The sequence below is a fragment of the Physeter macrocephalus genome, chromosome 20 (assembly GCF_002837175.3).
Source record: "Physeter macrocephalus isolate SW-GA chromosome 20, ASM283717v5, whole genome shotgun sequence".
Taxonomy (NCBI): Eukaryota; Metazoa; Chordata; class Mammalia; order Artiodactyla; family Physeteridae; genus Physeter; species Physeter macrocephalus.
Window position 1 is genome coordinate 84,387,092 of NC_041233.1, and position 13,807 is coordinate 84,400,898.

The following is a 13,807-nucleotide window of genomic DNA, read 5'->3' on the forward strand; positions in this document are numbered from 1 at the left end:
GCGTAAATCTTGGTTAGAAATGTTCTGCACAAATTCAAACTGACACTGTTAGGGGAGACGCTGGTTGCCATGGCAACCAGAGAGTGGTTTTCATTCCTCTCTGTGAGCCGCGGATGTGGGCGCACAGCTGGGACCGGTCGGGCGTCCGGCCTCCGGGGCCAGGCTGCACGCAGGCCGGAAACACCACCAACGCCACCTCCGTCCAGCGCACACAGCCCCCACGAAACGGCCGGAAAGCCAGCAGCCCGAGGATCCCGGCAGTTTCCACGGAAGAGGCAGGTCCGCCGGTCTGAGACTCTGCAGCCCCGGGGCCGTCCTCATGAGCACTTGTGCATGAAGCCGCGGCCAGACTCACGCCCAGGGCGGGAAGACGGCACCTCGTCCCCCTGAGCTGACCCCCAGCCCATCATGTGACCTGTGACCCCGTCCACCGGGAGGCCGTCTGAAGGAGCTCAGCAGCGTCACCAGGCTGTTTCCTGGCCTCGCACGAGCGGCCTGCAGGTTCCCAAAGCCCCCCCGACCCCCCGGGCATGGGGACCAGGACCCCGGCCCTCCTGCCCGGCCCGATCCTCACCCCGGGGTTCCCCTCCCCGACGAGGCGGGACCCACGCCCCCAGCCCCGGCTGCCCCTGAGCGCGTCCTGGCCGCACGCCCACCCTGCCTCGGCCCCGCAGAGCCGTGGGTCAAACCCTGCTTCAGGAGCGGCTCTCCCTCCAAGGGGCTGGATAAAGGGCTGGGGGGCTGCCAAGAGGGGGTCGGGTGGGGTGCACGCAGCGTACAGACCCTCGGTGGCGGGGAGTCCTGAACTCACAGAATGTTCCAGAAAGGGGCCTTTCCTCGGCGGAGGCTCAGTGCAGTGAGGGCTGAGAGCCTACCCGCTGAAGGATGACACCTGTTTTACCACAAAGAAGCCACACAGGTTTCAGGAGTGAGTTCTCGGTGACGGTGAGAGGCCTGTGCCTAGAAGACACATGTTTGGGGCATTAGAGACCATAAAGGGCGGGGATCCACTGAACCTGACTCCGTGGTCGCTGAAAATTCTAGAAAGCAGGGGCTCCGCTCACGGACGGCAGAGAAGCTCAGGGCACAGGGCAGAAGCCGGCCCGAGGCTCCCTAGCCAAGGCCACCCTGAGGCCCCAGGAGCAAACGAGGGTGCGTCCCGCACGCAAAGCACGGCACCCACGACTTCCGGGCCGCGGCCCCGTCCACGCGGGTCCCTCTGGGTCCTCTGAGCGGAGGCCGTCATGTCAGGGAGCAGGCCTGAGGCTCCTGCAGTGTCCGTGGCCGCGGGCACAGGGCCGGCCGACGGTGCCCTGCTCTCCCCGCCCTGGCTTTGCCCCTCTGACCCGGTGGCCAGCAAAGCAGCCAACAGCCTCGCTTTCCCATCTCGCAGGTGTGCTGTTCTGCGACGGGTACAGAGCCCGGTCACCGTGTGGGGCTGTGTGAGGGCATCGCCGGGCCCGCGTCCCCTCTGTGGGCAGCTCTGTGCCAGCTCCTGGGCACTGGGTAGCCAAGCCCGAGGAAGGGCTGGTGCAGCAGCCCTGAGGGTGGCCCAGCTCCCCACACCGTCACAAAGCCCAAGGCCCGCAGCCGTGGCTCCCAGGACGACCTCTTCCTGAGAGACGCCCCGCCTCCAACCCTCACCCAGGCTAACACTGGGATTCAGGGGCCAGCGTCCACGGGGTCAGGATGTAGCAGCCAGACAGGCCTGTCTGCCTGACGTGTCCCCTCGGGGGACCTCCCAAAGCACCCAAAAACCTTCCGTGCACCCCACCCAGCCCCCAGTGCCCCCCAAAGCACCCAGGGACCCTCCATGAGCCCCACCTGGACCCCTAGTGAGTCTGAAGCTTGATTAGCCTTTGCCTTTAGAGCCCATGGGCCCCAGCCCTGGGCATACAGGGTGGGACTAAGGCCTGGGCTAGGAGGGGCTCCTCCAGGCCACCCCAAGCCAGGCCAGTGCCCCCCAACCCCGCCATCCCTCCGCATTTCTACAGCATCTCCTGTAATTTCTCCCAGAAGCCACCTCTGGTCCCGGCCCCCACCAGCTCTGAGGCCAGGGCACAGGCACTGCCACCCACAGGGCCTCTTCCTTGTGCCTCCTGCCACCTGGGCACCGGGGCCCCGTGATGGCATGTTCACACCTGCCTTTCTGTCACCTCTGGTCTGGGAGCCCCTGGCCCGTGTTCACCTGTGCCCCTGCCCCGGACAGTCCATGGAGGCAGCTGCAGGTGGGCACGAGCCCCGTGAGGGCCGCCGCAGCCTGGGGGAGTCTGAGAAAAAGCCCCCCGATCCAGGGAGGGCCTTCCCACCTGCTCCAGGGCGGGCCTTCCCACCTGCTCCAGGGCGGGCCTTCCCACCTGCTCCACGGCCCCACTTGCCCAGGACCATCAACCCGGGCTCCCAGGGAGCTCCACGGCGCCCTCCAGCCCCGAGGGAGCCACCCCAGGACGCCAGGTGGGCCGGGCCTGGGCGTGAGGGCCTCCACTCGGCTCTGACACCAGTCGCTGGGCGACTGGAAAATCCCTTCCCCCCTCGGGGTTTCCTGTCCCTCAGCTGAAGTTCAGGACCCATCACAGCATCCCACAGGGGTGCCACGGGCGGACCGGGAGCGATGCGGACAGGAATGCTGGGAATATTGGCGGATGAGGGACAGGAGCGTGGGAAGGCCCCACCCAGAGGCCTGCTGGCCAGGCAGCGGCCCAACCCCTTGCAGGCAGGGTCCCGCTGTGTGCCCTCCTCCTGTCCTCCCCTCCTCTCCGCACGCTTGCCTCCCTTCCTGTGCCCCGTCATCACCAGCTCTAAGGCCCGGGCTGGGGGCTGGGACCCTGGGCTGGTCAGGGGTCTGGGGGCCTCTTTCGGCCCAGCTGAGGCCCGTCCGCACCGGCAGGGTCACTCTGCCGACTCATGCTGCTGCGGGCTCGTGGGTTCACCTCGGTGTGGCCATGTTTGGATCCGAGACTATTTTCATATGAGGACCGTGAAAATTCCTCCAAAATCAGTCTCCGTGTCTGTGTTTCTGTTCTCAGAGCCCTAGTGGACGGGGGTTCCTGTAAACTAATAAAACAAAATCGCCCAGTGCTCCGCCTGCCTCCTCAGGGAGATGCTCTGCTGTGAGTCGTCCGACTCCGTGGGAAGCGAAGGCAAAACCGCCGGTTGTCTCTTTAAATCGGCTCTGCGGTGTGATGGGGCCGGCGGGCTGGCTGGGAAGAACCATTCCCACCCTGCCGCAGGGAGCTGGCCGCCGCCATCGGCGCCTCCCCCATCCCCATGGTTACGGCTCCTGCTTCCCGACCGTCCCCGGTCCCTGGCTGTCGCCCGCCCGAGGGAGCAGGCGCCGCGGCGGCCGCCGGCGCTCCTCACCGGAGCCCGGGAAGCCGCCTGCCGAGAACCCCTCCGGCTCCGACACCCTCCCCGGCGCAGAGCCCTGGCCGCCGCCGGGCTGCAGCCTTGCAATCTGTTGATAACTCCGCTCGCGGGCTCCAGCGCTGCCCCTGGGCTGGGAAACTGCTCCCGGACCCACCCGGGGACTCACCGCCTCTCGCCAGCAGGAAGCGCAGGACCGCCGCCCCTCCTGCTGTTGTTGCCAAAATAGGTGAGAAGTTGGGCTGCGTTTCCCCGGGGTCCGCGCGGCGGGGGGGCCCCGGGCGAGGAGGCAGCGGGACCTGGGGGGAGGCGAGCTCGGAGCCCGGCGGCCGCTTCCTGGGCATCAGCGCCAGCCAGGAGCGAGCCGTTCCTGCTCGGCCAAATGCAGATTCTCATCAACTTTGGGCTACACAGGCGGCACGGAGCCACCGGCTAAACTGAGCTGTGTGGGAGACGCCAGCCCGTGAGGTCTGGCCGCGTCCGGGCAGCGGAAGCTTCTCCCCCCGAGGTCTGGCTGTCCGTTGGGGGTTACTGGAGTCTCTTGACTTAAACTGACAGACATGCTGTACGTGTCTTCTGCAGCCTGAGGTTGGGCTGAGTGTCTCGCGCTGGGAAGGCGAGCGGAGGTTGGTTTTGAAATATGGAGAAGGAAGCGCTCCCCGGGGGCACCGTCCCTCTAAGGCTCCGAGGCCCCGGGTCGTCCCCGGAGCCTCCGCCTGACTCAGATACCCCAAGCCAGACACTCCAACGGGCTGGCTGGGTCGAGGGGAGATGAGATGGGGGCAAACTTCGGAAGGAGCTGCTGCCGGCTGCACCCGGGGGGCTGCCCCGTGGGCGGGGTGCTAGGCGCAGGCGGCAGGGAGGACCCCCACCCGCCCTGACCTGCCCTGTCTCCGCAGATGGGGGCGGTCGCCCAGGGCTCGACCCCGTGGCCGCTGCCCGGGACCTTGACCTTCTGGACGGCCATGGAGGCCGGCGGGGAGAACGGTGCGACGTAATCGGCTGTGCCGTCGGCACCCCCTCCGTCCCCTGCTCACACTTCAGTAACTTCGCTGCGCCCATGGTGAGTACACGCGGGGGCCGGGGCCGGGGCCCGGGGGGCGGGAGGGGCGCCTCGAGCTGCCTGCTCCGGCGCTCCTCAGCGGCTGCTCCGCGGAGATCATGCTAATTAGCGGCAGACGTGCTGCCGCGCTGAATCCCCGAAGCGGTGGAAGGGACGGTGTCCCACCGCCACCCAGGCTCGACCGGTGCGTGGCCTGTGGAAACCTCTCTGACCCCGGGCCGGGGCCCTCCCTCTCCCTCTCCCGGCCCCGGGCCCCGCACACGGCCCCGCGCTGCAGCCCTGCCGGCCCCCTTCCCGTCGGAAAGCGGGCTGAGCGGCAGGGGGCACGCGGGTGGGCTTCGGCGGCACGTTCGGCGAGCACGGAGGACGCCTCTCTCGCCAGAGACGGGGGCGCGGCCGGCCGTGCGGGGCTCGGCCAGCAGGCCCGGGGCGCTTCCCTGCGGGTGCTGCTGCTTTGGATTCCGGAGAGGGTGATGATGAGTAACTAATGCGCCGTGCGTGCTTGCGAGGGCGGCGGCCGAGCGCACGCAGAGAACGCCGATGGCCGAGGACGGCGCGGCCACGGGGGCCGCGGCGCGGACCCGACTCTTCACACGCAGGGGTGTGTCTGAGTCGCCTGCTCATTCTCCTCCCGTTGGGTTCGAAACGTCCAAACAAGAGAGGTGCTTTGGGCCAAAGGTCGGCATCATCTCGCAGAGCTGCCGTGCCCCCTGCCTCTCAGGCGTCTGAGGGCGTGTGTTCCGGGCGCAGCCCGCCCCGCACCCCAGCTCCGAGCCGTCACCTGTTGCCTGCAGGCACCACCCCCCAACAAGCCGGGGCCTCCGGGTTGGCCGTGTTTGAAGCTTGCATCCTCGAATTTAGATCCTCATTTGCAAAACGGGTCCTGTCATTGGCAGATGAAGGGTGAACGGGGGAGGGGGGCGGCACCACCCCCGGGGGCGCCACCGCACGCGATCCAGGTGCCCCAGCGTCGGGCCCCACCTTCGCCTCCGTCTCTGACCCTCCAGCCCTTCTGTGCAGATCTGCAGGGCCGCCCAGGCCGCCAAGCACCCTCCTTCCTCCAAGGGCAGCCACACCCTCCCCCCAGCTCCCAGCCCGCTGCATGCCGGCCAGTCCAGGACTCTGGGAACCAGCTGGATTACCCTTGCCTGGAGAGCTTGGAGTCTCAGCAGTTTGCTGGGTTTTTATTGCTAACAAACAACATTTACACCGGAGAGAGCTTCTGAGAGGACTAGAGATGCCAAGCTAACGTGTGGTGCCGCAGTTCTGCTGCGAGCACTTCCCCGCCTGTGTCTGGGAGCCTGTGCGTGAGACGCCTGCGGCCCCTGGGGCCGCGGGCAGGAAGGCCAGCGGGGCAGGATGGCCAGCCGCTCGGGCCTGGCCCTGGCACTCAGCCTCCCTGACCAGCTCCTGGGTGTGACGGCACCGAGGTGTCCTGGAGGCCACGACCCCGGTTTGAACCGTGCCGAGCCCTGAGCGTCTTCGGGCAGGCTTTCTGGCACCTGTGCCTCCTTCTGAGCGAGCTGCCTGTGTGCCCTCAGCACGAACAGGATGGCCAACGCCCAGGCGCTCCCCTGGGGGCTGAGGGGCCGGGGGCCCCGCACCCTGCAGCCTGGTCTCCAGCAGGTAAAGCCCAGGCCCCAACACCTGCCCAGCTCCGACCCTCATCAGAGCGTGAAACAGGGTCCGACTGCACTGCGGCCGCTGCGATGATGCTGTTGATACTCAGATTCAAGCAGGTCCCAGAAGGCGTGTGACTTTGCCCCTCGTGGGCTCCGCTCTGATCCTCGCCGTGAGCGCAGAGAACAGCGCTCTCCGAGGGAACGAAGGGACAGGTCTGGAACTGGAGTAAAAACCGTCCAAGCCCGGGCACTCTTTCCTTCCTGAGTGTGGCATCCGGCGGCCCCGCGGGCGCTGCTGGCACCGCCGCTGCCCTCCGGCCTACCGTACCTGTCGCGGGGGATTAGCTGGGCGGCAGGGCTGGTGTACGTGGCCTCCCCACGCGGCTTCCCCGCAGCCCCTGTGGCCTCAAGTGGGGCCCAGAGGGTGAGCCCGCCCACTCACCGATGCGGTGGCCTGAGTGCCACGGAGACCCGCTCGGCGATGGCGCTTCCGTGTGGCCCGGGCCCGGGAGGAAGCCGCGGTGGCAGCCCCGCTGGCTTTGAGTCGGGGCGACCTTCGTCAGGTCCTGCAGGGCCCGGAGCCGGGACGGGGTGAGAGGCCAGGCCGCCCCAAGGGCGGACGCCACGCAGCACGCCCCGGTCCACACAGAAGCATACGCGTTCCAACAGGAAGGGTGGAAGCAAAACCCCAGGGAGACCAGGGTGGGTGCAGGGCGGGGCCCGGGAAGCCGGCGCCGAGGACCCGCAGGGCGTCCATGGCTCTCTCTGAGCCCGCGGGACCCGGGCCAGACCTGTGGGTGGGCTCCCACTCCGACCCGCCGGCCGCCCGCCTGCGAGGCTCCAGCCTCAGAGCTTCAGCGAGTTCCTCCAGTTTGCTGCTTTCTATTCAGTCCAATATTTAAATTTCTGACAACTCATAAAACCTGCCCTCATCTCACAGTTTGTCGCCCACCTCAGGCCTCCCCTTATGGTTGACGGTTTTAAGCAAGTAACCCCAGTCCTGAAGGAAAGCCCGTCGTATTTCTCAATGTCTTTTTCCAAAGTTCTTCATAATTAGACCAGCCCACGCACCCTCAAAGGAAGGTGGCTACAAGCCACACAAATGCCCAGTCGGGGCAACCTGCGCTCCGAATGAAGAGATGGCTCATCTGCGTCTGCCTCTGCCCCGGGACTCCCTCAGGGAAGGCTGACAGATCAGCAGGGTCGCCACCGAAAAGCAGACGAGGGGCCGCAGGCTCCACAGAGTTCAGTCTTGGTCGGGACAAGCCCGGGTGGAAGGACCTGCCCACCCTAGACACCCGAAGGCCCAGCCTGGATGCCTGGCCATGCGGGAGGGACACCGTAGACTGGTCTGCACCACGGCCCAGGGAGGCCAATCTGCCGCTTTTGATCAGACAAGCGACACCTGACCTGACCTCTTCCCTCCTCTCCTCTTGTCTTTCTTAACATCCCAATTTGCATGACTGCAGAACATATACCAGAAAGGACGCATCCAACTAAAATCATAATGAGCTGTGAAGGGAAAGGGGAAATACAAACCAGGCAGCACGGGGACGGCCGCCCTGGGACCGTTGCTCGCAGCCTGCAGGCTCCACGGGGAGCAGGAGCCCGGGGTCCCCGGAGGAGACACACCTTGGCTGTAGCTTCTACCGCAGCCCCGCCGGTCACCCTGCAGGCGCGGACGCGAGCGGCAATTGCGGGCTTCGGCCCCGCGGCCGGGCAGCACCGCGGCTCCCGGCACCTGGTGTGTGGCCTCGTCCTCTGGGCGTCGCCTTCGCCTCCCCTCTTCCTCTGTGGGTTCTCTGACCTCTCTCCAGCCTCTCTGCTCTGAGGGCAACGCTCCATCCACTGTCGCTGGTCCCCAGAGCTCCGCTGGGTCCACAGCCTCTGAGGGCCTTGGCCATCCGATGCTGTCTGACCACATACTGGACCATCATAAGGGTTTTGCCCGTGGAACGCTTGCAGAGTAGCTCCTTCCAAGAGGAACTTGTACATGTGTGAACTTTAAAATATAAATTACATCGCCATTTTGCATTACTTACTTTGAATTTTAAATGTCACGTCTAAAAATGTAGAAAGCACTGTGATAACTCTGATTTGGAGAAAGGAAAAAAAATTGGAGGCCAAGCGGGATTAAATCTCCGTTTCTCCTAAATCATATATTGTGGATGCAGCTGCTGCGGGGTCGGAGACCCCCCCCCTCCACCATGAGAAGCCTCAGAACTGGGCCCTCGGACGAGAAGGAAGGGGTCCAAAGGCAGGGTGACCTCCGGGCTGGTCCAATGACAGGCTGGGCGTCATCCTCAGGAAACGCCTCTGTGTCTTGAACGGATGCTCTGAGACGTTTTCCTGCTGCAGGAAAACCGGTTCTGGCTCTTACTAGGCTTAACATAAAGGAGTTTTGCGCGTATGAATAGAAACTGGCAGATGAGATGCTTTTGGAGGTAAGCTCTCCACCGAAGGTCCGGGAGCTGCGTGGGCTCCCCCGTCGTGGGTCAGATACACCTGTGGCCCTCGGACCCAGGGCATCAGGCCGTTGCTGTGGACGCTGCATCAGGAAGCAAGGGCTTGCTTTGCTCACGCCCCTCCTCCGCCATCCCTCCCCCAACCCCAGAAAGCGTCAGGGGTCTGACCTCAGTCTTTAGGGGCAGCAGTGCAGGTGACAGCACCCGGAAAAGGTGGGGAAGGGGCTTGTAAGCCCCCCAGAGGGGGTGGACCCACCCCGGGTCCCTCAGCTCCAGGAGAGACACCAGGACACGGGTCCCGATTGAGTCAGTGAGAGAACCGGACGGGCCAGACCCGGAGCGGCTCCCGCCTGTGGACGTGAAACCAGTAACAGAGGCCCAGGTGCACCTTTGTGAAGGGTCAGGGGGTCTCAGCCCCGGCTCATGTCACAGGAGGGACACACCATCGTCTCCCATGCAAAGGACGACACGCACAGGCCCAGGGACGCCGCCAGTGCCCAGTCAGACCTGAATCCAACACTCCCGGCTGATGACTCTCGGAAGAAAAGATCACTCAACACCAGGACTTGACCAGGAAAAGCTGCCTCTCCTCGACGTTTGCGGTGAGTTGCATCTGGCAGGAGGCTGGTGCCCGCGGAGCCTGACAAATGCAGAAACACCCTGGCACTGCTGGGCCTCGTGAGCCCCCTTCCCGCCACCGCCTGACGGCAGACGCTCCAGAATTCAGGATGCGTGAGGGCCCCTGGCAGGCAGGACGCTAGTGGGAGCTGAACGCCCCCGGGAGGTAAGAACGGCGGGCTGCTCTCTCTTTCTTGCGAAACATCTATTCTGCACCAGGAGACCATCCTGCCCCTCGTCACAGAGGCCCACCCCTGCCCAGACGGAGGCTCCTGGTTGCAGGGCAGAGGGCGCAGCGGCCTTTGTGCCCCCCTGGGTGTGGTGTGAGCCCTGCCAGGATTTGACCACAGACCCTCCCCTGTGCCGAGCCTTCCCAGGCGTCTGGAGTGGGCGGGACCTCCAGGTCTCCCTGGGGACGTGCGGCCTCTGTGTCCCAGTCACCTTGAGGCTGGCGTCTCTTGGCTGCCTTTCCTCCCGAGCTCGTGATTCCGTGGATTTGGGCTGTGAGCGCAGCGTGCATCCTGCAGACACCCTGGGTGTCCAGACGGGAGCTGTTGGTGTTCTGTGCACGTCTACGCCTGCCCTTCAGGCTTCCTGGCCCGTGGACGGTCAGGACTGCAGCATGAGGGCGGCCGCGGGGTCCGGCCTGCGGTCTGCCAAGCGGCACGGCGCCCTTCCCTGACCGCCTGCTTATTCTGGGCAGGGCGCTATTTCTGGCTTCACTGGACAGCGGGGCCCCTGGGCAGCCAGACGCTGAGGCCCCCTTGGCGTCCAGGTCACTCGGTGCCTCTTCCCGGGTGACCAAATTCAATCAGCTGTTGCCATGACAACAGCGACCTCCTCACCAAAGTCCCTGCGTCGGAGCAAAGTCAGGGGGCGGAGGCCCCAGCTGGGGCCCAGGGTGGCTCCTCTGAGCGCGTCCCCTGCCTGGCCGGGCCTCCAGGAACGTCCACGAGGAGAGAAGCCACCTGAGCCCGGGCGCGCTGGCTTCCTGACTCCCGCCGTGACAGGCCAAGCCCTTCTCGGGGTGCCTCTCTGCTCCCCACGACTCCAACCTGGAGGAGCCGCCAGCCGCCTCCACCGTCCTCACAGCCCAGGGAGTCACCAGTTGGAGCTGCTCCGGCCCTGGGGCGGGGGCGTCCGCCGTGGACGCCCCTGTGGTCTGCGGGAATGGGGCCAGCACGACGGCAGACCCCTAGCTCTGACCAGCAGCCCCGTGTCACAGCCGGCGCAGCTCAGGTGGTCCCACAGGGGACGCCAGGCACCCCTCCGCAGGCCCAGCTCAGCCTGTGGGCACTGGCCCCCCGCCTGCTCCCCAGAGCCCAGCGTGTCCCCCAGGGCCGTGGGCGCAGAGCAGGACACCCAGGCTGGGGCATCGAGCAGGGGCCCCACCCTCTGACCTGGGCGGTGCGAACCAGAGCACCGCCCAGCGTGTCCCCTGGGGCGGCCGTGACAAAGCCCCACAGAGCAGGCGGCTTAAACCACAGTCCAGGAGGCTGGACGTCCGAGGTCCCGGCGCCTGCAGGTTGGCTTCTCCTGAGGCCTCTCCTCGCAGCGTAGACGGCCCCTCCCGCCGTGCGCTGGTGCCGTTCTCTCCTCTGCCGGCCCCTTCTTACAGGGGCTCTGGTCCCTTTGGTCAGGGCCGCCCGAGGACCCTACCCAACCTGAGCCACGTCCCTAAAAGCCATCCCCTCTGGATGGTGGGGACAACGCAGTCCGCAGCGGGCTTCTCGTGTGACTCGACGACTTGTAGCACACGAAGCGTCCAGGGCAGGGCTCGGCGAGGGCAGAGGGTCGGAGGGCAGAGGTGGGTGCCGCAGGCTCTCGCCCCTACCTCCCAGCCTGGTGTGCCCCGAGCCCCTCTGGGTCCTCCACCGGCCCTGGAGGTGCCCGTGGCGGGGGTGCCCGGCCTCGCCCTGGGAACGCAGCTCCGACGCAGGGCACTTCCGGGGCTGCGTCGGGGGTTGGCCTCTGAACCCCAGCTCCTGACGCAGGGGGCCTCGCTTACCTGATGAATAAAAAGACAGAACCTCCCTCAGCTCTGAATGTCCAGCCCGGGGCATCCTCCAGGAAAAATGGATATCCTTTGAACCCTGACCTTCAGCCCTTCACCTGGGCTGTGACTAACAGTGAAGGTGGTACACCTGGGGTTCTCAAGCCTGTTCCCACCTGCTGCTCTTTCCCCACTGACCTGAGTCACCTCTGGGCAGACTTACTGAAATGATACAAATTCTCCTGGGAGACCACTAAAAGCAGCATTGCAGTGGGTGTGAGGCCCGGAGCGGACTTGGGGGTAATCTGACACGAGCCTCATGGGGGCAAGTTGTGCCATCATACAAGGGCATTTGACAGAAGCAGGAGCCGGGTGGTCCACCAGCCCCCCTGGAGGGCGAGGAGTCTGGAGGCCAACAGCCAGCACAGCAGGAGGCTGCCCTCGGGGAGCTGGCCGTCAGAGCCCCCAGAGGCGCCCGCAGCTGGTGGGGGGCCCACGAGGCCACACGCCGCCTGCCCTGAGTGCTCCCCTGGTGGGGGCCCCTCCCCTGCCCCAGGCCGACCATTTCTGCTGAGACCTGCAAACCTCCACCCGATCCAGGAAATGCTTCCAGCCCCTTGCCGGCCACCTTGGTCACACGGGTGTGCTCCGTGTCCTTTCCAGGATTTGAGGACTGTCCTGTCCCTGCCCCAGTCCCCAGGGGAGTTCCTGCACCCCGTGGTGTATGCCTGCACGGCCGTCATGCTGCTGTGTCTGCTGGCCTCCGCCATCACCTACATCGTCCACCAGAGGTAAGGCCTGCTCTGCCCCTCACCTTGGAGGGCAAGCCCTCTCCTGCCCTCACGTAGCAAGGAGTCCCTGGAAGGTACTTCACAGGCAGCCGCCCAGCTTGAGCCTGCGCAGCGCCCAGATGGCTCTGACGGCCGAGGGCGGCCAAGTGCTGGGGGACAGCCTCGCCTTCCATCCCGGGCCTCCCCGTGTGCCCATCAAATCAGGTGACACGCGCTCTTCCTGCAGTGGCACTGCGTCAGTTCAGGGGCCCCGCCAGCCCGTGGCCTAAGGAAGTTAGAGTAGCTGCAGAAACTTCGAGCAGCCTTGCCCTCTGCCTTTCATCTACAGGGGAGTCCAGCTGGTTTTCTACAGAGCTGGTTTCCTGGCCACGCCTGCCTGGAGGGGGTGGGGCACCCCTTGAAGATGCACTGGGTGATGTGAGGAGGGGTCCCGGCCACCATGAGGGTCAAGTCCACAATCAAAGTCATGGGCAAAGCCTAGGCCGTGGTCATAACCATGGTCATGGGAAGAAGCTTGGACATGTCCAAGGCCACGGTCACAGGTAGAGGCCTGGGCGTGTCCAAGGCCACGGTCACAGGTAGAGGCTTGGGCGTGTCCAAGGCCACGGTCACAGGTAGAGGCTTGGGCGTGTCCAAGGCCACGGTCACAGGTAGAGGCTTGGGCGTGTCCAAGGCCACGGTCACAGGTAGAGGCTTGGGCGTGTCCAAGGCCACGGTCACAGGTAGAGGCCTGGGTGTGTTCAAGGCCACAGAGAAGCTGTGGTCATGATCACAGCTGCAGGCATAGGCTAAGAAATTTCATTTCGTCCATCGCCAGGGCTGGGGCCTGGTCATGGGTATGTTCACAGACACAGGCAGCGTCCTATCCAGGTACAGCCCCGGCCACAGGGGATCATGTCAGAGACAGTCAACCACGGCTTCCTCCTAAGGTACAGCCTCTGCTCAGAGAGGGAAGAACTCTGTCTGGGGAACCAGGAGGCGGGACTGGGTTTCCTCCCATCCTCCCTCTGTGACATTGGACAAATCATAGAGTCCCAGGGCCTCAAGGTCCTCATCTGTCCAATGACCAGAGACCTTCCAGTCACAGCATTCCAGGGAGATTTTCCGACAAACCATCCAAGGCCACATGCTAAGGTGGATTCAGCGTGTCCATCCATCTTTCCCCGACCTGGTCTCTCTGGTGTGCTTTTCCCTGCCCGTCTCCGTCCCACCCCGGGGTCTTCAGCCCATTCCCCACGTGGACGGGACGTGGCATTTGGAGAAAAGGGTTCACTTCTACGCTCTGCCCTGAGAGGCCGGTTCCTGACCTGAAATCTCCATTCCTGCAGCGCCATCCGGATCAGCCGGAAAGGCCGGCACACGCTCCTGAACTTCTGCTTCCACGCGGCCCTGACCTTCTCCGTGTTTGCTGGCGGCATCAACCGCACCAAGTACCCGATCCTGTGCCAGGCGGTGAGTGCTGTTGGGTCTTCATTTTGCTACAAAATCTGAAGTGTTTGTCGACTCTCCTACCAAAGGGGAAATTCGTGATAACCGTCTTGTGTATGAAACCACATTCAAGTGCTGGTTCAGGCTTCTCGTGAAGGGGACAGTTAAGCATCCAGTGTGTCTACACCTCTCCCGTGTGGGTCTGACCCATTTGCTCAGCATTCGATCGTGTCATTTAGTTTATTTTCCAATCGGACCAGTTTTCTCCAAGGCCTATGGTGACATGTTAATGAGACATTCATAGTCCGGGGCTCATCACAGAAACAGGGACGCGACCTGCCTCTCCTGCAGAGACAGGTGGGGTAGGAGCACAGGGGTGGGGCCCCTGCTCCCTCGGCCCAGGTAAGAGTCCACGGACGCAGGGGCCGCAGCTCCTCATCAGGGAGAGAGCGCCATTGCTGGCG

General features: G+C 64.8%; 1 protein-coding gene across 1 annotated transcript in view; it reads left to right on the forward strand.

The window, feature by feature from the left end:
- The first annotated feature begins 3,368 nt into the window (after window positions 1-3,368).
- Window positions 3,369-13,807, forward strand: part of ADGRA1 (adhesion G protein-coupled receptor A1) — a 32,221-nt gene continuing 21,782 nt past the window's right edge. The window contains exons 1-4 of the mRNA XM_024121467.2: window positions 3,369-3,592; window positions 4,263-4,426; window positions 11,788-11,915; window positions 13,244-13,367. Of these exons, the coding sequence (XP_023977235.1) occupies window positions 4,424-4,426; window positions 11,788-11,915; window positions 13,244-13,367 (255 nt within the window). The 5' untranslated portion in view covers window positions 3,369-3,592; window positions 4,263-4,423. The remainder of the gene's footprint in view (window positions 3,593-4,262; window positions 4,427-11,787; window positions 11,916-13,243; window positions 13,368-13,807) is intronic.